General features: G+C 38.2%; 1 protein-coding gene across 1 annotated transcript; it reads left to right on the top strand.

Moving 5' to 3' along the window:
* Positions 1-34: 34 nt before the first annotated feature.
* On the top strand, positions 35-26,184 carry TMEM63A (transmembrane protein 63A). Its single transcript, XM_052695886.1, has 23 exons — positions 35-148; positions 990-1,186; positions 3,253-3,332; positions 5,106-5,169; positions 6,149-6,186; positions 7,352-7,494; positions 8,043-8,094; positions 9,242-9,350; positions 9,790-9,860; positions 10,277-10,357; positions 10,910-11,033; positions 11,360-11,493; positions 14,148-14,285; positions 15,615-15,768; positions 16,558-16,664; positions 18,046-18,132; positions 18,748-18,810; positions 19,777-19,939; positions 20,365-20,470; positions 21,761-21,928; positions 23,943-24,058; positions 24,450-24,509; positions 25,095-26,184. Exons 2-23 carry the CDS (start codon positions 1,001-1,003, stop codon positions 25,257-25,259), a joined length of 2,409 nt encoding a protein of 802 aa, XP_052551846.1. The 5' UTR covers positions 35-148; positions 990-1,000; the 3' UTR covers positions 25,260-26,184.
* Positions 26,185-27,102: the final 918 nt, after the last annotated feature.

Below are 27,102 nucleotides of genomic sequence, written 5' to 3'. Positions count from 1 at the left end.
GTGGTTAATCATATTCTTTATTTACATCCTCCAAAATAGTGCTGTCATGTGTGGCCTTCTTGTAGAGGTGTGATATCCCCAAAGTAGTGCATCTAGGCCTGTGATGAGGACCTGCAGTCTTTGATTCCAAAGGATAAAGCTTTTTGGGGTATGCTTTCTTTATGAATTTATCAATCAGAAGCATGTTCTACATGGAGCATATTTCTGTCTGAAATAGATAAGAACCATCACATTTATAGGGTCCAAGAAAAGCAATGCTTGAAGCTGGAAGTCTCAATAAGTGGGCAGCTGTATGCACTGATTAAAAGGTGTTTGTATCGGTAGCTGAGTCTTGTGTGTTGTCTACTAAATAATTTGAGCAAGTCAATTGAATAAAATGAGGTAAATGGCTGTTCTCTTAGAAGAATGAAAATATTCTTTTGTGTTAGCAAGGTACTGTAGTCACTGTGCCTGTTCTCTTAGCTAAATTCTCCTATTAAAAAGGAAAACATGCAATGTCTAAAGAACAGAGAAAGAGGAATGTATTTGTGCACTAATTCTTTTCAGGAGAATTAGTGACAATTTTGTTAATGATCTCAAGGCCTTTACAAGCCAGTATGGTCACACGTGCTCGTCAACTAGGAACAAAGTCTTTGAACTGCTATAATGTGTTAGAATGTCTAGTGCCCTGTGTTACTCCTACAGTCAGAATCCAGCCTGAAATAAGTAGTTTAATGTTACAGATCAGATGATGGAAAGGTCTGTGTGTTCTTCAGTAGCTTTCCTCAGGTGTTTGTGGAAAATGGGATCGGTTAGATGTTGGGCATTGCCAACAACTGAGTCTGTCAATTATTGCAAAACTATTTCCCAGATAAAGAGGAGTGATTGTCAAATATGACTATTTTTTCCAAAGTCCTTTCCTTGTTGAGTCTTCCTGTGCTTTTCTTTCAGTACATCTTGCAAATATCAAGCAGGCTTTTCATGTAGTTTCTTCTTTTCTTTTTATTAAGAGAAAGACAAGATGAGCCCTCTCTTCTTTCTGGGTATTGGAGATTCTCACCTGGCCTATTCCTGGAATAGAAGTGGATTTTTCAACTCAACAAATGAGACGTACTGCTACAGCACTGCCCGGGGCAGCACAGTGCTCCAGGGAGTAACTTTTGGTGGAATCCCAACTGTCTTGCTGCTTGATGTCACCTGCTTTTTTGTAAGCCTGGTTTCTATTTATTATATTGAAAATACTAGAGCCTTCTCAAAAGTTACAGATTGTGCTGGATTCTGTGTTTATCGGGTAGTGGTTTGTTTCTAAGAATCATCAAAAGTAACAAATATGCTATGGCCATCCTGGGAACTTCAAGGCACTTTTCAGGTATTAGTAACAGTGATACTGTCATCCCACCTGTATGTGAACTAAATGTTGGATGTATAAATGTAGGAAGAGTGCAGAATGATTGGGTCTGTATTTAGGGCCAAGGTGCTCTTTGAAGTGGTAACTCTAAACTTCTATGTTTTGTCTTATTTTTTTCCTTACTATGGGTATACTTTTGGTAAGGGAATGCCATTGCTAAATTGTTTGTCCAGAGGAAAATGTCCTGATTGTTTTGCAAGAGAAGTTGCAATATAGAATATCTGTCACTTCCCAAGTGTCTGAATTAGATTTCATAAAGCAGTGAAAGAAGTAGTGTACTAAGAAGCTCAGTCTGGATAAAAGGAAGAAATGGATTAGTTTGCTAATGCAGGCCTGGGGTTCCAAAAATTTTTTGGTTATATTTATGAGTTTGGTGTCAAACTCAAAAGTGTTCCTAAGTCGCTAGAAAAAATAAGAGCTGTAGGCTGGCAAATTGGTATGAGAATTGAGGTTTTGATAATAAAATCAGACTGAAGGGATCACATTTCGCAAATTCTAGAAAGCCATGTGAGGAAACTTAAAACTACCTATGTGAGGTCTGAGCTGGTAGTTCTGTAAGAACTAGAAGATGTACCTAAAAATTATTTAGTAGCATTTAATAAAATTTTGTCAATTTTTTTTTTTTTTTTTTCCCCAAAGCTGTAGTTGAATATAAAGATACTGAGCCTCTGCACTGCACCTTTGCCTAGACAGGAAGAACTAGCTGCAATGCAGAAGACTTTTTCTTGTTCAACTACCGAGTACTGCAATTAATTTAGCAACTCCTGTACTCCTCCTATGCTTATGACACGTTTATGCAGATCTCTTTAATAACTGCCAGTTGATGGGTTTCTGAATATTATTTCTAGCCTGGTTTCCTGAGGAAGTGAGGCTTATGTGTTGCATTATCCACCCATTTTGCCTGTCAGTTCCTCCTCCTAATAGCTGGAGAATATATTAGCCAATTTAAACCTGGGTTGTCTTAGACTATAGAGGATTTGGCATCGCTGAAATTTATGAATTGCATGAAGCTTAATGGACAGATAAAGGAAAAGGATCTCAACTTTTATTTCCTGTTGGGGAGAAGGTTATTGTAAGGAGGCTTTATTTATTGCAAAATGCGGAAGTTAGCTGGGTAATCTTGACATGTATCCTGGCTGACCCTTCAGTGCTTGCATGGCATGAGATAAGTTACATCACTGGCCAAACAGGTATGGGATGTAGGAGGGGCTGGAAGGCGAGAGTGTACGTGTTAACATGTGCATGGAAAACAGGTCTTGTTAGTTCTGTGTCTTATAGAGCAAGTTCTTCTTAAAAAAAAAAAAGGCAGTACATCTGTGAAATACACTGATTGTTATTATTATTTTTTTACTTAGCCTCTTTCAAAAAAGGAAAATATTGGGAGGAAGTCAAAAAATGAACGTTTCTGGGTTTTATGAGTTGTACTAATGCATGACTTATTACTGAGTAGGATATAAAATAATTCTGGAGAAAATGGTTAAACTCCCTACAGCCAGTTACATTAATGTTAAATAAAAAATAATAAAAGAACGGCACTGGAAGTCTTCCGTCATAGTTCTGGATGCAAGTAAAGGAAAACAGTAAAGATGTATATGTGAAAGCTTTGAACTGCTGTCTTTCACAAACCTGGATATGCATTCAGTTCAGACATATGACATTCAGGATTCCTTCATAAATGAGGACAGGAAGGTGGCTCTTGCGCCCCTTTGGTCCCGCTGGGTTGGTTTGTAATGTGATCACCACTGGGGCCATTAACTTGCAATAGCCGGTTTAAGACTTAGGACAGCATTTTTTTAACAGTACTTATGCACCCAAGAAAGCTCATTACAAAATAAAATATAAAAATCTCTGTTTTTATTTTCTAGATTTTAATATTGTTGTTTTCCATTATAAGGAAGAGATTCTGGGACTACGGACGTGTTGCTCTTGTGTCAGAAGCTGAAGGGTAAAAAGATACACAATCAGATTGATTTGTTGAAACCTTCTAGGGAACATGGAAGCAGTGGAGTTAAGCAGGGCTTAATTTAAGTGAATTTGCATCAGTTAGATGTTGGTAATCACATACGTGTACTAGTTAAAAATGTAATCCTCCTACCTTGTTTGAAATATGTTCTGCTGCAAGTTCCTCTTTGCAGTGTCAGTTTGAAAACTGCTTGTTTGCCTTTGTCATTGTAAATTCCCTTCTCCAGCTGTGGGCTAAGGAGGTGGATGTGAGAGAAAAAAAAAAAAAGAGAGAGAATGGGTTGCTTGTCTGCTAACAAGTCATGTGGCTACATATTAATGTTTACAGTGCTTCTGTGACAGAAGGATACTGACTGTTGTGCATGTCTCCATTCAGGCCCAGTATCTTCCCAGAGCTCCCCTACGCAGACTCTACTGTGAAGGGTTTAGAAATAATTTAAAAACGAATGTCTTCTAACTGGTTTCTGAAATTCCCCACTGATTTTTAGTGAAAACTGCAACTGAGCTTTTGATTTATGTATTTGTTTTTATTTTTACTATTATTTCTACGAGGTGATGTCTCAATGTTCTAGTCATCTCTTAAGAAGTGGATAAGCTTTACAAGTGAGACTCTTGCTTGTTTTAATGGTACAGCTAAATTCATAGAGTTGTAGGATGGCCTGGATTGAAAAGGACCTCAAATATCCACAGGCAGGGTCGCCAGCCACTGGACCAGGCTGCCCAGAGCCACATCCAGCCTGGCCTTGAATGCCTCCAGGGATGGGGCATCCACAGCCTCCTTGGGCAGCCTGTTCACCACCCTCTGGGTGAAAAACTTCCTCCTACTATCTAACCTAAATCTGCTCTGTTTCAATTTAAAACCATTCCCCTTGTCCTATCTCTAAGTTGTAGTTAAGTCCACAATTAATTAGAAGGAAATGGCTCAAAGTATTTCTAGACTCATTCCATGTACACATGTGAAAATTAGATGTGCAAAAATAAATAAATAAAAAAGGGCAATAACTGAGGCAGCTTTAATCTAGCCAACTCAGGCAGCAAGAATGAAGAGGCTTCTCTGTGGGCTGTAGAGATCTGCATGGGACAAGCAGGTCCTTGAGCAGTGAGTTGCACTGTAGGCTGTTCCTGTCCCTACAGCATTGTGGCCTAGGCCAAAATTATTGTTAATACATCCACAAATCCCATAATTATGTCACATCACCATTGCAATGTTTCTTTTTAGCAGCAAACTGAAAACAGGTACTTTGCTCTTTCTGTTGAAAGCTGCTCATTCTCTAATTGTCTTTAGCCTTGCTACAGGGCTGAATTTGAATGAGGAGGGCACCCTGCAGGTAAAGAGAAATTTGGAGTAGTGGCTGTAAGTTGAAGGGAGAGATGAAGAGGGAAACAAGTTGGTCTCTTGTGATGAGGAGTATCTGAGATACCTTGCAGAACTGATCTTGCCTAGACTTAAAAACCTGTTTTGTATTCTTTTATATGAGTGCAGTCTAGTACCTCAATAAAACGCTCGCTTTTATTTCTAGTTCAGTTACTCTCATTTCAGGAGCTTACAGGTCCTGACTTTTGAACATGAGGCACTGTACTAGCTTCCGTAGTTAGGCGTATGCTACAAGGTGAAAACTGCTGCCTTTGTAAGTGGAAAAAGTGTTTTAATATTATTTCAGGTAGTTACTTCAGAATTGTTAAAGTGGAAATAATTATTTGAAACTCCAGCCTCAGTTATGAAAGATACTTGAAAGCATCATTTAATTTATTTCAGTGGAGTAAGATATACCCACTCATCAGCATCTTCATCAGCACCTGAAGCTCTTGAGTATGACAGTGTAAGTATTTTAGGATTTCTTTAAGTTTTTCTGATATAAACTACCTAATGCAGTTTGTTATAATTTGCCATTCCACCTTGCCCAGTGTATTAGTCTGTACTTCTGTATAGATGATCTTTCAGTGTAAAAGTTAGTAGTACATCATGTACTGTGTTTTTACAGAGCTATTAATAATCTGTCCATTTCTTGATAAGTTATTGTTGTATAAGCAATCAGTATCTTGTGTCAGTGTTGTTAAATAACTCTCAAGTAGGAGAGGGGTTATACATTATAATACTAAAACTAGTTAGTAGTGGAAGAATTTTTTTGCTTAAACTTAGTAATTCTATCATTGAAACGGTTGAATAAAAATGTCTCTTAATTGAATACTAACATGAAAGAATAGGCCTTTCAAGGGAGATATGGTTGTTTTTTTTTTTTTTTTTTTGCTCTTAACCATACTAGAACATTCAGTGGGATGTGATCTCTCCTGTACTGTTTCACGGAGGGTTTTTAAATCTAGATGACTTCTAACTGGAGTTTAAGATATTAACTTGTATCAGATTCTCAAACAGCTTCTCCTTGAAATTGGAATCTCTAAAAGCATTCTTTTTAGGGGAGAAAATCACCATTCTAAAATTGTGCATGAAATACCAATTTTCATAGTGAGATTAAATCCTGACTTCTCTTCAGTGAGGATGGGATCTAGACTTGTATAAGTTTAAGGAGCCCAAGCAGTAAATATACAAGTAATGCCCCTCAAATCTTAAATACGCTGTGAAGGCAGACATACAAATTACCTTTTAGAAAGTGTGTAGAGCAGTAGGTGTTTCTCTGTGTGTATTTTCTGTATTTTTCTCTTTCTAAACAATGATTTCAGACTATCTGGCTGCCAGCTTTTTAGCTAAGAGATTGGCTTAATAGAAAAACCCCTAGCATCTACCTTGTCCAATTAAGAGAAGTATTTCTATGTTAACTCCTACAACTTCTGTCTTTCCAGGGCTTTTGTTCTTGGATGGCAGCTGCTTTTCGGATGCAGTAAGTACAAAAAATAAATAGTAAATCACTTTTTAAAATTTTTTCTATTAAAAAAAAAAAAGAAAGACTTTTTGTGCTTTTTTTTTTTTTTTTTTTTTTTTTTTTTTTTCTTTCCTGAGTAGACAGAATTTTAATACAAAGAGCGCTGCAGATGCCTCCAGTGTGTGGGCAGTAGTGGGTTTGGGAAAAAAAAATAACATGAAAACAAGGTGACTATATAGGAATGCTTCTCCAGGATACACTTGCCTTTCAGTTGACAGGCCAGAGACTTCCTGATCTAGGAACAATGTGTGAACTGAATTGAATCTAGGCCTTTTGTATGGATTCTGAGCTAAGAACTTGGCTCCAGGCTTACACCCTTCAAAGGGTGCTATGTGGGTGTTCCTCTGTTTGAAGCCAGTAGGCCCTGGAGCAGGAAACATGGTTTCCGTGCAAGGAATTCTGTGGAGAACTGGTGACTTAGTTGGGGCAGGAATTGCAGGACAAAGAAAAGCCCATCCTGTTGTTTTCCAGAAAGCGAGCACTAGACTTGTGGTGTTGGTTCTTTATGTCTCTTGGAGCTTAGTGAATAATGATTTTTAAAAGTGCACTTCTAGCTTGGATACCTTGAAACAAGAAAGTAGTGCAGTTGAGACTTTCTCCCCTTTTGCTAGTCCCTTCCTTTCTCAAGAACTCATATTTTACTCATCTGTCTTGCTGAAATTGAGTAGATGCTAAGAATTCTAAGGGTAAGGTGGTTCTGTTATCATTTTCCTCAAAGGAAGCCTTTCTTGAGATGTGTGAACACTGTCACAGGTGACCCTAAAATTTGAGATGTAGGCTTTCCACTGTGGCTGTTTTAAAGCAGGAAGTTGTGGCAGATGTCTTTGTCCTCTTCCAGCTTGATATAAGGAACTTGCATGCATATTTTCACATTTCTTGTTTCCATCTTAAATTTCATTATATTAATTTTTGTATGTTGATTCTGTGCAAGAAAAAGACACTTCTGGAACTCAAAGCAGTTAAACTTATAGATGAGAGAACACAGTGGTGTTGAAAAGTGATAGGAATTGGAGGGGAAGTCATTGGGTTAACTGAGAAAAGAAAGCATGTTCAAAAACCCCCAAACAAGCAACCGCATGAGTACTAAGTAGACTGATGATGTGCTTTTTTGTCTCTGATGTAGTGATGATGAGATTCATGACAGATGTGGTGAAGATGCCATACATTACCTTACCTTCCAACGTCACATCATCTGCTTGTTGGTCGCTGTCAGCATTCTGTCTGTTGGTGTCATATTGCCTGTCAACTTATCGGGTGATCTTCTTGGTAAGAATTTTTTTTTTAATTCTGAAAGGAATCAGCTTTAATGCCATTGTAAAAGCATTCAGGACCTTCTGTTTGTTTGCTCCCTTCTGCCCTGGTTTTGTCCCATTTTGAGTAGCAAATCATTTTGCTGAGGCTTTGTCTGTGCTGACTGGGCTGAAAGAATTGTTTCATGTTTCTTGCAGTCTTAATCCTGATCGACTGGTACTCGACAAATACAGTGTGTTCTCTAGTCTGCCACCTGTCCTATGGAATATTAATGAACACAACTCTGGCAGATCTTGTTTGAACACATTTCCATTTTTGATAACAAGCCTTTATTAGCCCATAAAATGTACTTATGCGCTGACTTCCTATCAGTCTTGCTAAGATCACATTTACAGGCTTGTACACATTAACAGGCTTGACTTCAGTTGATCATCTTGTTTTAAATTGTTTTAATGCTGAAGTAGATCAATGTCTGGAAAAAAAAAAAAAAGCATTTTTAGTTTGTGGGTGTATTTTATACCAGCTAATGATGCTATTTGGTTTGTTTTTTTTTTCCTTCTTAGTTAAAGATCCCTACAGTTTTGGAAGAACAACTATACAGAACTTAGAAACTGGGTGAGTGAATCTTGGAAGGTACTTTTATGCTGATGTCTGTTTCCTGCCATAGTTTCTGAATGCATGCGTTGATGCTTGCAACGTGCCTCTCAGGGTAGGAATTACTTAATCGTGCTTTGTCAACTGAAAGCAGGATGCGTTCTGCTTCAGGCTGTATGTTATGGCTCTGATAAGAAATCTATGATCTTGGCTTCTACTCTCTCAGCTCTTTTTTTTTTTTTTTTTTTTTACTACCTGTTTGTCTTGGCTAATGATTGCACATCTAACAACATTGTTTTGAGAAATACCTATGCCAGAAGAAACCGTGTTGTGGAAAGGAAAACAAAGCTGACAGCTTTACTGTAATGTGCAACTCAGATAACTTGAATTCTCTTGAACCAGATTTGTGAATGTCTCTTCCATTTGAGTTCACAATTCAAGTAACTTCATTTAAAAAAAAAAAAAAAAAAGTCTGTAAAAATGGTTGCAATACTAATCTGTACAGCTTTTCTTTTATATCATTATTCAAAACTTCTCTATCCATTCTGTAGTGTCCAATAGAATATTTGCCAATGCACTTTGCTTTTATCTAACTGTTATGATTCCTTGTAGCTAGTGAGGATTTTGTTGTTCGGTTGGGTTTTTATCTGCAAAATAGATTCCTGTATTTTATGTTGCTAGTAGTACTCATCTCAAAACTGAAGAGCTGCATACAGAACACTTTTCTGTTTTTAGGTTTGGAGGAAGGAGCCATCGGGAAAGTGGGGTTTAGCCTCTGTATTAGGATGTTTCTGGTTTGGATAAGGGTTGTATTCAAGGGGAGTTCAGTCATGCGTTTAGCACAGTAACCACTGACCAATGAAAAGTACCTTGGCTAATATCGTGGAGCTTCCAATTAGTCATCTGAATGCAAAGGCATAAGCTCAGTGTCACCTAAAATCAGCTGTTTGTCTTGCACCTTCATTAATTGTGCACTGTAAAATGTATTGGGTAACTGTAATGCCTGTCCAAGGATCCGTATGTGCATGAGTGTTTATCAGTTACTACCTTTTTTGTTGTTTTGTGTTTAAAGAAAGGTTTTAATCTGCTTAGCATTTTGATGACTGTGTGTGTCGGTGGGATAATTAGTTCTTCCTGCTTCTCATGTTCATAATGTTTTGTCCAACAGTAACAATCTTCTTTGGCTGCACACGTGTTTTGCTGTAGTTTACCTGATTCTGACTGTTGTCTTCATGAGTCATCACATGAAAACAGTCACATATAAAGAAGAAAATACAGTAAGTTTCTGTGTTGGGGTTTGGAAAACAATCAATCTGTGTGTGTGGGCAGGGGTGGGGGGGAGAGGGCAGGAACGGGCCAGGTCTATTTGAAAGCAGACAGTGCTAAAAAAGCAAATTGCTGTAATGCCTCCTCTTTGCTAGAATGTAACATAACTGAAAGAATTCACTGCAAATGAATCTCCACTGAGTTGTGAGAAGTGTCTGGAGATTGGGGTGGGTGGGGGTAGTAATAGGACCTTGTGAAATTGTAGTGCCTTTAACCAGTGCAGGAGGTGTTTTGCTATCTTAAATAGGTACTGCTCCCATTGAAATATCCTACCTTTTTTTTTTCTCCCCATCTAAAACACAGCTACTTAGGAGGAAGGCAGTGATGCTGCATATTCTTTCTTTACTGCCATTTTTCAAAATAGGATTTCTTGTTCTTTTTCTTTTGCAGGTGAAGTGCACACTGTTTATAACTGGTCTTCCAAAAAATGCAAAACAAGAAGCTATTCAAGGCCATTTCGTGTAAGTTCCATGCTTAATTAGGAACAAAGGACTTAGAATTATCCTAGTAGTTTTAACTCCCAGGCAGAAATGTGTTTGACTCTTGCGCTATTTCTTATCATCTTCTAAAACTATCTCTTTCCTTAGAAAGAATTGAGAATAGAATGAAAAATGCTATGTTTCAATAGAACTAGTTAGCTAATCTTAAAATTAGAACCCAAAATGTGGCCATTTCCACATTTCCCATAAATATTTCCATATGGCTTTTAGTTGGGAATAATGCTGCACATCTCATGCTAATGTAACTTTGAACGCCGGTCTCTGTGGAAGGCTCTCTGTGCTACCTTGTTCAGAAGTAATTGAGATACCATTTAGACCAGTGATGGTCTTTGAAACAGTTTATTCAGTGTACTTCTCTTGTATTGCTTCGTTTTCAGTGCTGCCTACCCAACTTGCGTTGTGCTGGAGGTCCAGCTATGTTATGATGTATCTAGGCTTATTCATCTATTTAGAAAAAGGTACTTGTTTTTGTATCTATCTGAATTTAGCATAATTTTGTAGATATCTTGCAGGTTCTTAATCAACATTTTGACATTTACCAATAGTACCAAGCTTGCACGTACTAGAAATGATTTCTGCTTTTACAGTTCTGTTCTGCTTTTCATTCAGATTCAATTGTGTTTTGAAGTATGTGTTTCTAAAGGCTTGGCTGGTATGTCATTGTTTGCTTGGTCAGACAATACAAATTAGAAAACCCAGCTGCTGAATTAGTAATACTAATTAGTAATTGTAGCAGACTGCTGCTGTGGTCAGGGAAGAGGGAAATATGTTTACTTCTGGACTACACAATAGCAACTTTTTTCTTCTGGAACCTCAGGAGCGTTGACTCTTCAATGCCATTACAGGCTTAAAAATTAATTGTACAAAGTAGCTAGATTAAGGTTTATGAATGCCTTTGACTGATTAGCTGTCAGTCTTTGACACAATGTTTTCTCTTGGGGCTTATGTTCTTTGTAAGTTTGTTGATACTGTTTTCTTGCAAAATGTTTTGGATGTGTTTTTCCACCTAGAAATGAGGCAGAGAGAAGCCTGACTTATTATAAACACATGTATGCGAAGCATGGTGATCCAGTCAAAGTCAACCCTAAGCCATGTGGTCAGTTCTGCTGCTGTGAAATGAGAGGATGTGAAAGGGTGAGAGATCTGTTCATTTTTACAGTGGCTAGGAAGATCATATCGAGTAGTTTTTATGTAACATCCTGTGAGCTTAAAAAATTACTTATTCATTGCAGGGAACTTATCTTTCATGTTCTTGTGCAATAGAGGAAAGGATTTCCCCAAAACTTTAGTAGTGTAACCTTAGTGCAAAAAGTAAATACAAGAGAACCTTCTGTTGTTTGTCTTCATGTGGTGACATGACTTGTAATTTGTGGAAGGAAGAAGGACCGTGGTTTGTGTAGACTGTATGAAGGTATCAGCCATCTGATGCTTGGATGTAACACTCATCAATTTCTTAACAGGAAGATGCTGTAGAGTATTATAGTAGAGTTACAAATGGACTGATTGAGGAATTCTCAAAAGAGGAAGAAGCAGTTCAAAACAAACCATTAGGAATGGCATTTGTAACATTTCAAGAGAAATCCATGGCAACCTAGTAAGTTTCGTCTGCTATCTTCTTTGTTCTCTTTTAACTTTAATAGTACAACTGATCTTGTTTGTGTTGCTTGTCTGCTTATGTTGCTTCTTCTTCCTTTCTTCTTCTTCACCATCATGTGGATTTGTTCTGCTCTGCTTACTGGTAAGTTTTTCTGCAAATATGCATTTAATCTCTATATTTCAAATGAAGAATTAATTGCCTAAGAGACTAAGTGGCTTGGGTACTTACTGGGATAAGAATCCCTACTTTGTGGGGTCCATTAGTCTAGGTTAGTAGTAGGCCAAATTAGTTGGATCTTGGAAAGGGGTTACTGATTTCTCCATTTTGTAATGTACAAAAGTAGTTACTAAGCTATCACAGTGGGTGCTACTGAGTAACCTCGGTGAAGCAGTGAGCTTGTTTTAGAAGTAGATTCTAGATGTTTGGTGTTGGTGAAGTACTGGGTGGAGTAAAGAGAAGAAACCTAATTTCCCAGCATTGTGTGTCTTTAAATATGTAGAAAGAAAGCTTAATCACTTGCTGTGCAAGTTACAGGAAAAAAATGTCTGCACTCAGCCTTTTTATGTTGTGTGTATAAATGTGTGAGTATATATTTAAAAAAAACCCCTTCTTTTGTGTTTAATACACAAGTTGTTAGATAACCTGGGATAAGATGATTCAAAAGCCTGTAAAATAAAATTTTGTGTCGTAGGACTTATACAAGGTACTCTAGATTTTGGTAATGGTGACTACTTCTCAAGATGGGAGGTGATTGTGTGGCACAACGTGGTTTAATATTCCTTTTGCTTTCATGTTGCTTATATGACGCTCAAGATCTTGACTTCATACAGATTTTACAGTTGTTACGTGTCTCTTACCTGTTTCTGTAGATTCTTGTGTAGATGCAGTATCAGAAGCTAAGCCCCTTTTACCCAGTTGTTTATACAGAAGATGCACGTAACCTGTCCTTTCCAATTGACATTTTGTGAGAATCCTTTACTAACACAAGGTTGAGTAGAAGGAAATAGAGTAATACTTGTGTTACAAATGCAGCACACCATGCCTTTTTTTTTTTTTTTTTTTCTTTTCCCTATAGTCTTTCTAGTTTTCTACATTCTTTTGACCTTCAAATCGCATTAGTGATAGAGTCTTCCAAGGCCTTTGTCTTTTCAGGGAAGTCTAGGCTGTAGGGTTTCAAGAATTTAAAGTGCTGGGGAAGTTTTGTGTGGCTCCGACTAAAAGCAGTGAATTGCATTCCTCTTTGATCTTGTCATATTACACACTTATTAAATATTACACACTATTTAAATATTTTAGAGCACAGAATAATATTTCAATGTGTGAAACTGGAAGAAGAAATAAGCACTGAGGTTTCTTTTCTGACTGTTATCTTGTTTATAATTTGGATGTGATAATTTCTCGGTGCACGCATCAGAGTTGCATTACAGACATCTCTGAGTTGAATCATGGAGAACTGAAAAGATTTTTATTGCTGTGAACTCTATTCTCTGGAAAATTAGATTACATTTGATGTTGAAGCCACCAGATTAGAAAATGATACGGTGTCACTAGTGGTCTCTGCTCCACAGAGCCCTGAAATAGGATGGGAGAAGCAGAAAGCCAGGACTGAAGTTCATGGAATCAGATAGCTGTAGAAGCTTGATTAGTGCTGGCGCTCATGTTTGTGTAGCGTATCTGGAAGTGCTAAAGATTCCTGCTTATTTACTTTTAAAAAATAAGCTATTGAATTATAATTAACTTTCTTAAATACTTGCTGCTGCAAGATGCTGATGTCCCTGCTTGAATTCTGGTAAGGTAAAGATCTGTTTTGTCATTTTTGCTTTGTTTGTTGTTTGTGTGGTTTCTTAATTGTCTCTGTTTTCTTAATGTTATGAGCATAACTGAGAAACAAGCATAACCAGGAATTTTAGAGTCCATTCATTCAGATATGATATATTTCTATTTCCATGCTAGTGTAGCAGAGAACTTTTGCACCACAGCACACACACAGTTGTACTGTGTCTAAATAAATGCTAAGCATTTCTGTTGGTGTGTTCTGAGAAATCTTTGGAAGGACTTACTCTGGCTGTGTTTAAACTTAAAGTACACCGATAATAAACTCAGGAGATAAGTATTGTGGATGTTCTGGGAGTGGGTGAAAGAAGATATTTCAAATTGTTATATTACTTGCATTATAAAAAATTGTGTGAAAAATCAAAATTAGTTAAAATTCATTATGCCAACATCAAATCTGAATGTAGATTAAAGGATTGATTTTCTTTGACTTGAAAACAGCTGTAATTACATGAGATGTTTGAGGTACTGGCTGCCTTTGTTTCTATTTTCCAATGCTCTCAAAGTTTTTTTTTTTTTTTTTTTTTTTTTTTTTTTTATATGAGCCTTTGCTGCACTGATAGCAGCACTGAGCAGTTTGATTCAAGGTTATTTTTTTGTTTTCCAGTTTTGTCAGGTACCAAAGACCTCTGTTAATAACTGTATCTAATGGTCACTGCATGCACGAGATGAAGTTACGTTATCTAAACACTGTCTTGATCTCTGGTTATTAAAAGAAGAAAAAAAAAAAAAAAGCCTTTTAGTGCTATGGGCAGTGTTCCTTCAGCATTTTCAGGTGTAGTAATTTGGAATAATCCTATTTGTTTTCCTCCTTGCAGTATCCTTAAGGACTTCAATGCCTGCAAATGTCGGAGTATTAAGTGTAAGGGAGAACCCCAGCCATCATCCTACAGCAAGGAATTGTGCGTAACAAACTGGGAGGTTGAATATGCTACCTATCCTGAGAATATATGTTGGTAAGATTCCTGTCTTCCATCCATTTTATTTATAATACTTTAGGTTTAGAATAGGGACAGAAGAAAGGGTCTGTATTTTATTTTATTTTTTTCCTCTAACCCAGAAATGAGACTGTAAATTCTTATTTCTATTAATGGTGTTCTTTCACCTTGGGGACACCTCTCAGAGGCTGATTAGGGTTTTGCTACCCCATTCTGGCATCTGCTTTTTCTGTTAACATGAAATAAGTAAATAGATATATAAATAAATAAAAATATTCATCACTCTGTACCTCAGCAGTTCTGTCTTTTGGCAATCGTGTGTAACTGTTGCTGAGGTCTGAGGTGAGGAATTTGGTGTTAGAATATGAGTATTCTCCAAGTTTGTATAGGTGTGTATCTTTTTTTTATGTGCTGCCTCATCCACTGTGTGAACTGTGGTCTGTCTGCCAATATCTTTTGAGTGAACCAGTAACTTTACCCAGCACAGACAGGTGAGAGTGATGAAAATACATAATTTTGAATCAGGCTGTTTCTGTGCTATCTTTTGTCGTGCTTACAGGCTAAAAATGACTAAATGTTTTCTGGTTGCTTTGTAAGTAAGTTAGGATTCAATCAATATAATGCCCAGTTTATGTGACAGTAGATTAGTTGTGGCATCTCTGTTGCAAGTTAGGCACAAAAAAATGTGTTGTTTGTTTTTTCCCCATGAAGAAGAGGAGGAACAGTGATTTGCTGTGGGTTCACCATGATAGTTGTCATTGCTGGGGGTGATAAAGAGCCTCTCTGTCCCTGTTTTGTCTACTTTAAATGCTTGGCTTTGGCTGAGGCTCAAATCGTTCTGGTCCTTTGGGGAATTGTTTCAGAAAATATTAAGAACACTGCCTGTTTAAGACCAGATTTTCCTGTGGATTCAGTTGGATGTTTTTCCCTTACTTTTCAAATCACAGCTTCTTGGTAGATTCTGCCTCTGAGAGCTGTTCTTCATATAGTTTCAGTCTCTTGTTTTAACTTTCTCAGTTTAATACATACGTGCAGAACAAAAAATTGCTTCATCCCAGGTCTTAACTACGTGGAACATTGTGTTTAGGTGTTATAAAAGACTGAAAAAGTTCTCCTGCAAGTGCAAGCTATGTTATCACTTAATGAAACCACTGCAACTTATTTCTAATAACAACTGGAACTTTGTTTATGTATCTTGTTTGTACAAATGAAGTGCTTTGTTCATATAACTTTGAGAATATGAAAAAGCAGTGCCACCTGTCACTTGGCAGGTAATATGTACTTTTAGCAGCAAATGCTTACTGCTTTTTCCTTTTCTTTTTTTTCTTTTTTTTTTTTTTTTTTCAGGAATAATCTTTCGGTGCGTGGGCTGAACTGGTGGGTCAGATGGTGGTGCATTAATTTGTCTCTTCTTATTTTGCTGTTTTTTCTTACTACTCCATCCATAATCATATCAACCATGGACAAGTTCAATGTCACTAAACCTATTCACTACCTTAATGTGAGTATCACCATGTTTGGATATAGCTGTATATAGGACAAGATGTTATTAAAGGGATGGATGTATTGTTTAAGAAAACAAAATCAATGTAGACAAGCTAAATGTGTTGAAATTTTCAGAAGTGTTTCGTGTAGCTGCTGACTTACAAAAACACACACACACACACACACACACACACACACACGTAGGTCCAGAATCAGACCCTGGTTCCTCCTCTTTTGTTCCTTGATGGGCTGAATATTTTCATCTGAAGCTTTATATTATTATCAATCTTATATTTAGTCTTTGGATTGTAGTTTTTACTACATTTAAAATGTTGAAAATGTGAAACATTTGCCAGTTTTGTATCCAACTTGTATTTAGATTTTTAGCATGAGAAGATGGGAATTCAGATTTTAAGCTCTGAAGAAATGCCATAGTTTGTTTTGCTTACTAGATTGAAAACCAGAATGCCATTATTTGTCTAATTTCAGCTAAAATCTCTTACAAATTGTTCATTTTAGATATTTCCCAAAGCTTGCGTGTACGACCTAAAAACTGCTTGTCAGACTTCATCCTCATGCAATTCAATCCCCAGTCCTGCTCCTGTTTCTTGTCTTGCACACAGGAGCTGAGCTCTAGCTCATTTTGAACTTATTCAGATTCAAACTTGAATCTCAAAAAGATTGCCATAGCGTGATCTGCTACCATCTACAAAAAGCTGATTATTGCAGCCTCTGTTCTTCTAGCACAGCTGTGTTAAAATGCCTTTAACATCTACTCTCACCTCTTTTTTTTGATTTCCATCAGAATCCTATCATCAGTCAGTTCTTCCCAACGCTCTTGCTCTGGTCCTTCTCAGCTTTGCTGCCAACAATTGTTTATTATTCAACATTGCTGGAGTCCCACTGGACAAAGTAAGCAAAATCTTCCACCTTTTTGGCCTTATCAGCTGAATTACTGATTAAAAAAAAAAAAATAGGAGAAGCACTCAGCTGTTTATGGTGTTGGGTTTTTTTTTTTTTTTTTGTTTGTTTGTTTTAAGTCTGTGGAGTTCTTGTAGCAGGGAATATCATCTTTTCTTCTCTTTCTAATATTGTAACCAATGTTTTGGAGTTATTCTACTTGTAGTATTAAGTACAAAACCAACCAGATGATTCACTTTTGCTCCCCCTTCACACACACTTTGTGTTTAAAGCTTAATTAGAAAAAAAATTCAACAGGAGCATGGTTAGTACCTCAAACCTCCCTGAGGTCGTTCTCTAGGAAGGTAAAAAGTGGGGGGTTTTGATCCCCTAAGCTGAGAACACTGGAGTCTCAAATCCTATTTTGAGGGCTCCAGCTGCTGGGTTTCATGCTCAGTTTACCTGTGTTACTGCACACTGAATCCAGTTGTACCTGCTGTTGTTTAATCTTCCCCCTACAGCCATTGTTCATTTTTTTGTTTCTAGGGTCAAATCCTTTTTATTTTTTATAACATTCCCTTCCAAGACGTTGTCCAGAATTTTCTGTTGACTTGTCAAAGTTGCATACATTTCATCAATGCTTTTTATTGATAATTGCACTTGCCTCATCAACTTTAAGCCATTTTAAATTAATCACAAGTTTTCTAGAGTTGCTAGCAATAGCAGATCTGATTTCACGCCTTACTATAGTTGTACTAACTGATAGATCCCATAGTGCCCAAGGGCTATGTGATCCTATAAAGCCACTGTGGTTTTAATGCCTAATTTGATACCATCCTGAAGAAAATCAGTTGTTTATGGCAATCTCTGCAGTTTTCTGGTGACAATTAGTCACTAGAAAGATGTTCTTGCTGCTGTAGGAGTGGTAGATTATTAGTAATGTCATGTTGTTCTCAAAGTGTTGATGTTTGGCAAGTAAAGTAGCTTATGAGTGTCTGATTTCTTGGAGGTGATGCCATTCTGCATACTGCCTAATCTCTCCTGGCATAAGGTTTGGTGTGGAGCTTGTTCACAAACTGTTGAGAGATGAGTATCACTGGCTGACAAACCAGCTGTGATGGGTGCACATCTCTTTGCCTGCGGTGCAGGACTGTAGTCTTGTTAATCCAGCATCTGGATTAATATTCTAAAATATTTTCTGTGCCCAGGAAGATACTGAGAGTCTGCTTGGTCCAAATCAGTGTGTCTCAAAGGTGTTGCTGTTGTATCTTGCAGCAATGCAATATGGCAGGGGAAGCTGGAAGTCTTCTGGGTGCTGATGTTCTTTGGGCAAAATTCTTCATGCGTGGAAGGCTTTCATATGAATTTCTTATTAATTTTCTTTTGTTGGTAGATCTGCAGAGAACAGAATAATGATGCATAAAGTCTACATATTTCTGATCTTCATGGTATTGATTCTGCCTTCCCTTGGTCTCACTAGGTAAAGCCATATTTTGGTAATGTTTGAATATTTTAATAATATTCCTATAATATTTTTGTAATATTCCTTTGTTTGCTAGTTGAAGCTTAGATATTATACTTTCATCCTTTTCCAGACTGTCTGGTGATCTTGTCATTACACTTTAGATATTATGACAGTATTACAACTAGATAATATTACAGTATCTCAATGTTCACCTTTCATCTGAGGCTGTCTTAGCCCTTCGTATTTCTGGAGTCTGATTTTCTTGTAGCAAAGGGATCTCTGACAATGAAAGATAATTTCTAGTTGAAAGTAGCCTATACTGATACAGCCAAGAGCCAAATTTCCTGACTCTTCAATTACAGTTTCTTTTCTTTTTTTTGGACCAGTACAGTGGTTAGCTAACTGGGTAGCATGTCTTTGCCCTACCTATATGATGGTTGCTAAAAATGAATCATTAAAACTTCAGTATGAAGTGGATGTTTGATTATTCATCTTCTTTCTTTTCTCTGCCAGCTTATGACTGTCAGTAACTATAAAGCTGAAATAGAATTCTGAACTACTGAAAAAGAAGCATTTTTACACAATAAATTACAAATAGCCTCTGAATCACACTAGCCATCTTTCTTTCAGCCTTGATTTTTTCTTCCGTTGGCTGTTTGACAGAGAGTCGTCTGATTCTGCCATTAGGCTGGAGTAAGTATTAAGCAACTTCTTGCAAGGTTATTTAAAATGCTTTTTACCTGTGTCTAATTTTGGTTAGTGTTTACTAAAGTTAGCACTGGGGTGATACTTTTGGAAAAGTGAGAGTAGGAGACAACACAAATGCCTTTGTTGTGAAGAAATCCGTACCTTTTCCTGCTAGGTAGCATATGCAAAATTTCAATGAAGAGTTATTTTTCCACATCCTTGAAAATTCTGTCAGAGATGCAAAAAGACAGGATGGGGTGAAGGGACTAGATAATGTAGTGAGGATTGTTGCATGTCATTGATGGGAAAATCCTCCTGAAGACTGCAGTGAGACAAAATAGCTGCAGCACTTCTTGAAATCCATTAACTCACTTCTGATTTTAAGAAATACAAATGTTTTTATGCCAGTACTGCAAACTTGCAGATATTGGTTATTAGAAGCTCTGTGACTATGGGCTGGACACAGTGGCTAGTTTGTGAGAGACTGGAGGGAAAGAATAGGATGCAGTTACTAAGAGATGATTTTTTCCCACCGCTATTTCGGATCAGTAACAGGGAGATGGTTAGGAGTTTCTAAGCTGGGAGATCAGGCTGCCGTAGGGTAATTTTATTTCATCTTGTCTCAAGTTGCTGCTAATAGACATCAACTGATGCTCTCTTCTGCTATCAGCCACCCATCAGACTGCACTGTCTTGTTTCTTGAGCAATTTATTCCTTCTCCAAACAATGTGACTCGGCAAGTCTTCTTACAGGCTGATTTGCAATAGCACTATAAAAGTACACTTTTACAGTATACTGCACGTACTGCCTTTATGTTGTACTCTTTTTCAGCAAGATTATTAGACTTGTAGCTACTTCTCATGGTGTTCTGTACCTCTCCTAATGGAGAGAAATTTCTAGAAGTGTGCGTATGTTCTTTCTACTTGTTTGTCTGTCTGCCTTCCAGTCACTGTCTGATGTATTTCCTTGTAGATGTGTCTTTTTGCCTGACCAGGGAGCGTTCTTTGTGAACTATGTGATTGCCTCTGCTTTTATTGGCAATGGGATGGAGCTGCTGCGCCTGCCTGGCCTTATCCTATACACCATACGCATGGTAATGGCCAAGTCCACTGCAGAAAGGAAAAATATTAAACAGGTATTAGAGCCTTTCCTTAGCTCTGGGAATATTGGCCAGAAGCTGTGGCATCTTGAGCTTTCTCTACTGCTAAAGCCAGCACAGGGATCAGTACAGATACAATGGGCTATGCAGTGAGATGAAGGTTCTGTGTCTGGCACAGTCACTTTTAACCTTGTGGTTTCATGTAGTTGCTTCCTGTAATTGAAAATAACTTTGAGGAATTCCTGTAAGGCTATGAAAGTAGTAGTGTATTTTCTGTAGGTATAGCTGTTTAAAACATGTAATGCTAGTGCATAGTTGCTGTTAATACCTCTCAAGGAAATAAATGATCTCTCCTAGGAGGGTATAAGAGAAGGTGAACTGTTGTTTTAGTCTGTCTACCTAAACTTCTGACATGTTGATAGATTACTTGAGAGATAAGAATCTTTGTTTCTCTTTCCTAGCAACAGGCATTTGAATATGAATTTGGAGCAATGTATGCCTGGATGTTGTGCGTGTTCACTGTCATCATGGCCTATAGCATTACATGCCCCATCATTGTCCCATTTGGTAAGTTTCCAATGAGCTGTAGGCCCTGCATAGGTGAGGCCGAGGCAAGTGGGAGCTACATAAGGCCCAGATCTGGTTTCTTAGTGTACTCTTCAGCTGCTGATCACTCTTAGGACTTTGATCCACATTTCCATCCCTTCTTGTGTAGAAAAGGACAGAAGAGGCTTTGTTAGGCAAGACTAAGACCACGTGCCAATGGACAAGAAGAGGAATACTGTATGCTCCAATACCCCTGCTGGCTTAGACTGCCAGCTAATTAGGAGTGCAGGACCTTTAGAAGTTATCCAAATCTCAGGCTACGTTTTTTCTAGGAAGTTTCCTTTGCACCATATCACAAAATTAAAATTTATGCCTTAAATTACTTATCTAGGTTTGAGGATTTCTTTGCTTTTGCTGTACCAGTCATTAAATGCACTATGAGCATGCAGAAGATGTACCACTGTCTAGAACTCTTGGACAATTGCCCGTTTTCACTGCCTGTGATCTGAACTATGTTTCATTTTATTGCATCTTTTGTTCATAAAGATTGTTTTTATGTATGAAGAACTCTTTCAACAGCTACACTTATTTCCACTCTCAGGCATGTTGTACGAAGTCGTTTGATAGTATTGGTATAACCTTTTTTTAATCTAAAACTGGAAAGCTAGATGCAGTATAATTAGCTAAATAAGATATTTTTTCAGAACAATTTTTAATCACCAATCTTATTATTGGGAGAGTGTGGCTGCTTTTTAAACAACACAGTTTATGTTTATTTAGACTTCTTTGTATGCAATTGTAAATATTGGAATGTGCTACTGTGTACTTGCGCTGTTGTAATTTGCAACTGTCACATCTGTAAGAGTTTTGTTGGGGATAAAACACAGCTGATTTGAAATCCAGACATGAATTTATCGAAGGCTGAGAAGCAAACACAAAGCTGCTGTTAGACCTTTCCTCTTTACCAGTACTGTGTAAGGAAGTTTCCAACTCTACCCAACCACTGTGACCCCATGTGCCAGCACTAGGGTGGAGCTCTGGATGCACCCTGAGAACAGGAGTGGGTGATAGAAGTCTGAGGAGAGGGGGAGGGATGGTGAGACCTTGGGGGTCTTGGCACTGCCTCATGAGCAAATTTAGGAGCAGACTGCTGTCATGCAACTGTATCTCATTCATATTTGGCCCGTATCCACCATTAGTATCCGAATTTTGGGTCACTTTGTTTGTGCAGGTTTCCTCACAGAATTGTCGCTTTTATCACATTTGCAACCCCCTTCTCCTTGGATTATTATTTTTTTTTTTTCCTTCCAGGGTTAATATATATGCTCCTGAAGCACATGGTTGACCGTTACAACCTTTACTATGCGTACCTCCCTGCTAAGCTGGAGAAAAAGATGCACTTTTCAGCGGTGAATCAGGCTCTTGCAGCTCCAATTCTCTGCCTTTTCTGGCTTTATTTTTTTTCTTTTTTGAGGTTGGGTAAGTATAACCTGTTCTCACTGAGAAGATACTCCTACCTCTTTTGCCAGCATACCTAAATTACACATGAAACTTCATAGACATCATGAGCTTTTCTTTTTGCTCCAGTAAATATGAAGTTATGGTGGTTACGTATTGCACTGAGTTTGAACTGGCCAAGTGTGCTGTGGAGTGACAGACTTATTACAACAAATTAAGAAAAAAAACCTCCACACAAAATATAACAATCTCTTCAGAACTAGTTCTCACTAGTGAAATGGCTCTTGGCTTTACTACAGGCATTTGTATAATCAGTCTGGGTGAATTGGCTACTGCTTCTTTTGTTTAAGAAAAGAAGTGTTAGAATGTTAGCTAATGATGCTACTAAGACCTGCTATACGCTGTCCATGAAACTTCACATGAAAAACTGCAGTGAAATAGTGACTCTTCTCCCCATTCTATGATTTGAAAACTCATGGTTTTACATAATTTCTCTTAGATATGTGGGTGTTCTTTATTTTGCAAACACTTGGTACTAATAGCATTGGCTGTGATACACTAACAGCTTTGACATCAGAAGAGGTTCATGATGGCTCTTTACCCCTAGGAGGAGGCATTTGGCAAGGGATGAGGGTGACACTTGAAGGAGCTGAATTTCACTTCTTGGGAAGGGAGCCCTGTGTTTTACCTTCTCTGCTCTCGCAGCACTGATGACAAATCAGTATGCTTCATAATGTTTTTTTTAGCATACCAGTAGTTAGACAATACTGTTGGCAGACTGTCATTTAACTTTAGGTAGCTCCCAGTAGATTTAAGAGGCACTCAGAACTACTGCTTCAGGCTGTCCTTGGGTTTGAGTAGCTGTTGCTGCAGTAGTTGTATGCTTGAAAGCTTGTTTTTTCCCATGTTTCAAGAACTGTTTTTGCAAGCTGATATTTTTTCCACTTCCCTTTTCTGTTTGAACAGCAACATTTATTTGCTGTTATTTGTTATTGTTTTTGTCTCCAACCAGTCCATACAGATCTGTTCATATAACCTACTAAAAACTTGTTTGTTCCATGTCATTACCCATGCTGGTATTATCACAAAAAAACAAAAAAACAAAAAACAAAAAAACAAGCACCAAACTGGTGTTTATTTTTCTGGCCAAAGAAACTTAGGAAGACGAGTTAACTTTTTTTTCCCTTTAATACTTACTCAGATAATCTTTACTGCAAAATGTGGTTAATTTCTTCAGAGTACTTCCTGAGTTTATCTGGAGAATAATCTCTGTACTCATTCTAATTGTTTTCTTACTAGTCTTCTTCTAGATCTTTTCTTTGTGTTCATTCCATGCTCCTACCACACCACCCCAAAGAATCCCACCTGGCTCGTTCATGTTTCCTCAGCTTTTTGTCTTCTTTCCTTTTCCTTAGGTTCCTCCTAGTTCTGTCCATACTTCTAGTGCAGTGCCCCGTTTTTTGGTTTTAAAAGGCCAGTAGTACAGAAGAGCTTTATTGTTTGATATGTGTACCTGAGACTTGCTTTTTTGGTAGCAGAGTTGCACCTCTGACTGCAATCCATTTTGTAATCATTGCAGCTGTATGCAATGGAGCTACAGTCTTATTATTCATCTGTAATCTGTGAAAGTCACTTTTCTCCTTTTGGTTGTTTGCAAGCCATTCCATTTAGTGCCATCACCACACCTAATAAATAGACTCTACCCATAACATTTCACAGATCATCAATAAAAGCATTTTAGAAGTAGATCCAGAATAGTTTGACTGAGGGATGAGGAGAAGGATCTGTGAGCTTTGTCGCTCAAGTTTTACAGCTGCCTTTTTTGACCTCTGGAAAAAAAAAGCTGGGAAAATGGCTTGTTCAGCAGTTTTACCAGCCAAAGAGATTTGTGCTTAACCAGGCTCTCCAAGCTGAGGCTGGAAGTGGATTGTCTGGTCCTCTAAGGAAAAAACATGAGGCTTCTGAAAGTGGGGAAGACAGAACGCGTTTTTCTTGCTGTGTATTTTTATATTGTATTCTCTGAATATTTTTCTAGGCTTTAAAGCACCTACAACAATGTTTACATTGCTAGTTGTCAGCATCACAATTGCTGTTTGCGTGGCTTATACTTGTTTTGCGTGTTTCAAGCACCTGAGCCCACTGAACTATAAGGTAAGTGATGGTAGGGTAGCACTTTCTGGCACTAAGCTATGCACCTAATGTAGTGCCAGCTGTTTGTGTGGGATTGTTTCTTGCCTTGTCAGCAGCAGTGCCTGTCCACAGGGATGCGTTACAGTGAGATGACCAACAAGGGCTGATCAGTAGAGGTGGGTTATTTGGTGCAGTGGAATGTGCGGCAATGTTAGCAAGATTTGAGAGGAAAGCAGTATGGGAGTGTATGAAAGAAAGCTAGAGGCGAGTTCATTACGAGACTGCAGTAGAGAACTGGCACTGCCCAGTGATTTATTTCTGCACATTTTTAAATGCTCACATTCCTTAATGTTGTTTTGACTTAACAGTTTGATGTTCTCTCTCCCTTTCCCTCACCTGTTATCGGTTACAGATAGAAGACGTTCAAGGTGAAAGTGGAGACATAGATGTACGAACCATTCCGGCATCTTCTGTAAGAAGTTAAAAGTTACTAACATTCTCTTTCCTAGAGAAGCTTAATTTCTCACCCTGCAAAGAGCTTGTGTAGGATGCATTAGTCTGAATGGACTGTAGGACTTCCCATGTGTTGGTGGGACCAGCAAGTTCTGCAGCTGGGCTCCTTGACTGTTCCAGGTGGTGTTCCAGAAGTACCTTCGGCCGAAGCTTTAGGAGTAGTTGAGATGTGCTACTGTACGCTGTGTTACGGGCCTTACATCAGCCAGTACCTAATCTCTGGACAGCAGTCAGGTGTAGTCAATTGCCACTGCTTTGTGACTTTGAAGTTGTGACGTGACCAGCAGGTCTCTGCCTTGATGCTAAAAAGGCTGTGAGACTGGGGTAGAATTAGAAGTCTTTGTGCCACAGTCTACACATTGTGCACATTCAGATGAGTGTTGCACCAGGAAGCATCCTGTAGGATGCAGAAGGCCTTAGTTGTTAAGGTGAAGAATGGGAAATGGATGAAAAGAAGAATGGCAAGGGAAAAAGATTATCCTGAGTAAATTTTCCCAGTATTACTCTGAGAGACTAGTAAAATCCTTAATGCTTGTGATTTCAGATGTACATCCCTCGAGTTTTGCAGCCTCGTTCTACAGAAAGGACCATGTTTGCCCATGAGGAGAAGCAAACATATGGTACCATGGGCAACGATACCTTAGGGGCAGAAGTCACAACCTACTCTGCCCAGTCAGCAATTGAAAGAATAGCAGAAGGATCCATTTGAATGCCAAGGACTAACACACGGTGGAGCACTTGATCCAACTTCAGAAGAACTGATTCCTCACCATTGTCTATTAAGAATTCTGATTCACAGATTACTGCCTACAGAAGAGATACAGAAATGATTCATTGTGTGGTCTGCAGCTGTGCTTGGAGATTAAAAAGCAGATGCCTTGGGACTGATTGTTTACCCTGCTGTCTACAAGCATTGCAAAATAAACATGTTGAACACGGAGCTGCTGATCCTCAGGGACTTCATGTCTGCTACTTCATTGCTTTCCTCACAAAGATAACTTATGCTGCATATAGATATCTGATCAGCAAAGCAAATGCAGCTCTATTACCAGATGTCATTTATTTATTGAAAGTGATTCTAATTTTTTTAAAGCTTTAGTATTTATAAACTCCTTGGTATGTGCTAAATCCTGAAAGCAGTGCCACTTTTTGATAAAAGTACTGTTTGTGTGGGAGCTGAGGCTGGTGTGTGGGAATCTCTCCTCTTGCCCCTCAAAGTAGTTGGTGTACACTTGAGCACTTTTATTTTCCTCAAATGAGATGAGGGAGTTACTTTGCACTTGGATACTAAAAGTGCCAAAGCATAGGACTAGAGTAAAGAAGGGAGCCACTTACCTGGTACTGCTTTTATATAATTACGGAGGGCACTTACGTTGTTAGTTTTTGTTCACTGTTTTTAAGGACCTTCCACAATGAATGCTCACCTGCCACCAATAAAGGAACATTTTAATCTTGGGCCAAAAGAACAATTCTCTGGGGTTTTTTGTTGTTGTTTTTTTTTTTTTTTCTGATGCCAATATAAGGTGTACGATACTAAGATTTTAAATTATGTAGTAAGTGCCAATTTATTTCAGACTACATTGCATCAAAGTGTACCTAGTGATCACAGAGCAATAAAACACTGGGTTCAGAGACATTTCAGACTTTTTTTTTCTTTGCATGTTGACACAGTTTTATTTATTTATTTGGTGGTTGTTTTGCAATGTGGGCAGCACAATAAGCTGTTCATTAAGCACTGCCACAAGGTTCACAACAACACGTTCCATGAGAGATTTGAATATCTTTACATCCCTTGTATGAATCTTTGTGACTTGTGGGTAGGAAGATGATTCTGACATTCCAAAGCCCTGCTCTCTGCTAAATTGTTAGATCCTGAATGTGTCCTTTATTAATATATCTGTGAAGCAGCAACACTATAATTGGAGCAAAATTTGTGCCACAGATAAACATGTGCAGATGCTTAGTGTCTTACAGGATGGCCTCTAGTTTCCTGGGAGCAGTGGTTTGGACAACTGCAGAGCGGGAGGCCTGCCGTGCTGCCAGAAGGACCCTGCCAAGCTCTTGTAACCCTGGTGACAATCCTGTCTTGGTAGTTAGACATGTGCATAACTCCTCCTTCGTGAGGTAAGTGAGAAGCCCTGTCTAGCAATGGCCCAGATTTGTGCCAGTTTTCTTTATACTGTCACTTTCGTATTATAGTTTAGTGAGGGGGGATTTTCAGGGTGGTGTGATTTGTTTGTTTTTAAAGATATCTGCTTGTTTAGCAATTGTGGTCTTAGTGTACCCTGAATACATACTGGCATGTGAAGCTGGGATTCAGACTATGTTTTCTTGTCTCTGAGTGTTTCATACAGCTATGAGGACAGAAGGTGGAGACAGAGTCTGTTTCACTAATTTGATCAGAACTCCAATTGTTCAAATACACTCCTGTATGGGATGGAGTACTGTAGCAAGTCTACAGAAGCAGTGAACACTTACAGGTATATTGTATACTTGTATATAATTGTGAAAGCAAATAATGATCCACTTGACCTGCCTGCAGTGCTGGCACT

The sequence above is a fragment of the Tympanuchus pallidicinctus genome, unplaced genomic scaffold, assembly GCF_026119805.1.
Source record: "Tympanuchus pallidicinctus isolate F22 unplaced genomic scaffold, pur_lepc_1.0 scaffold1, whole genome shotgun sequence".
In the NCBI taxonomy this organism is placed as follows: domain Eukaryota; kingdom Metazoa; phylum Chordata; class Aves; order Galliformes; family Phasianidae; genus Tympanuchus; species Tympanuchus pallidicinctus.
This window is presented reverse-complemented; position numbering and strand designations above follow the sequence as displayed.

What these genes read in the sequence shown, in the direction of transcription:
- TMEM63A (XM_052695886.1), top strand. Translation starts at nt 1,001, where the DNA reads ATGAGCCCTCTCTTCTTTCTGGGTATTGGAGATTCTCACCTGGCCTAT. An exon ending in AAATGAGAGGATGTGAAAGG is followed by an intron (nt 11,034 to 11,359) that starts GTGAGAGATCTG and finishes ATTTCTTAACAG; the next exon opens with GAAGATGCTGTAGAGTATTA. An exon ending in GATTCTGCCATTAGGCTGGA is followed by an intron (nt 18,811 to 19,776) that starts GTAAGTATTAAG and finishes ATTTCCTTGTAG; the next exon opens with ATGTGTCTTTTTGCCTGACC.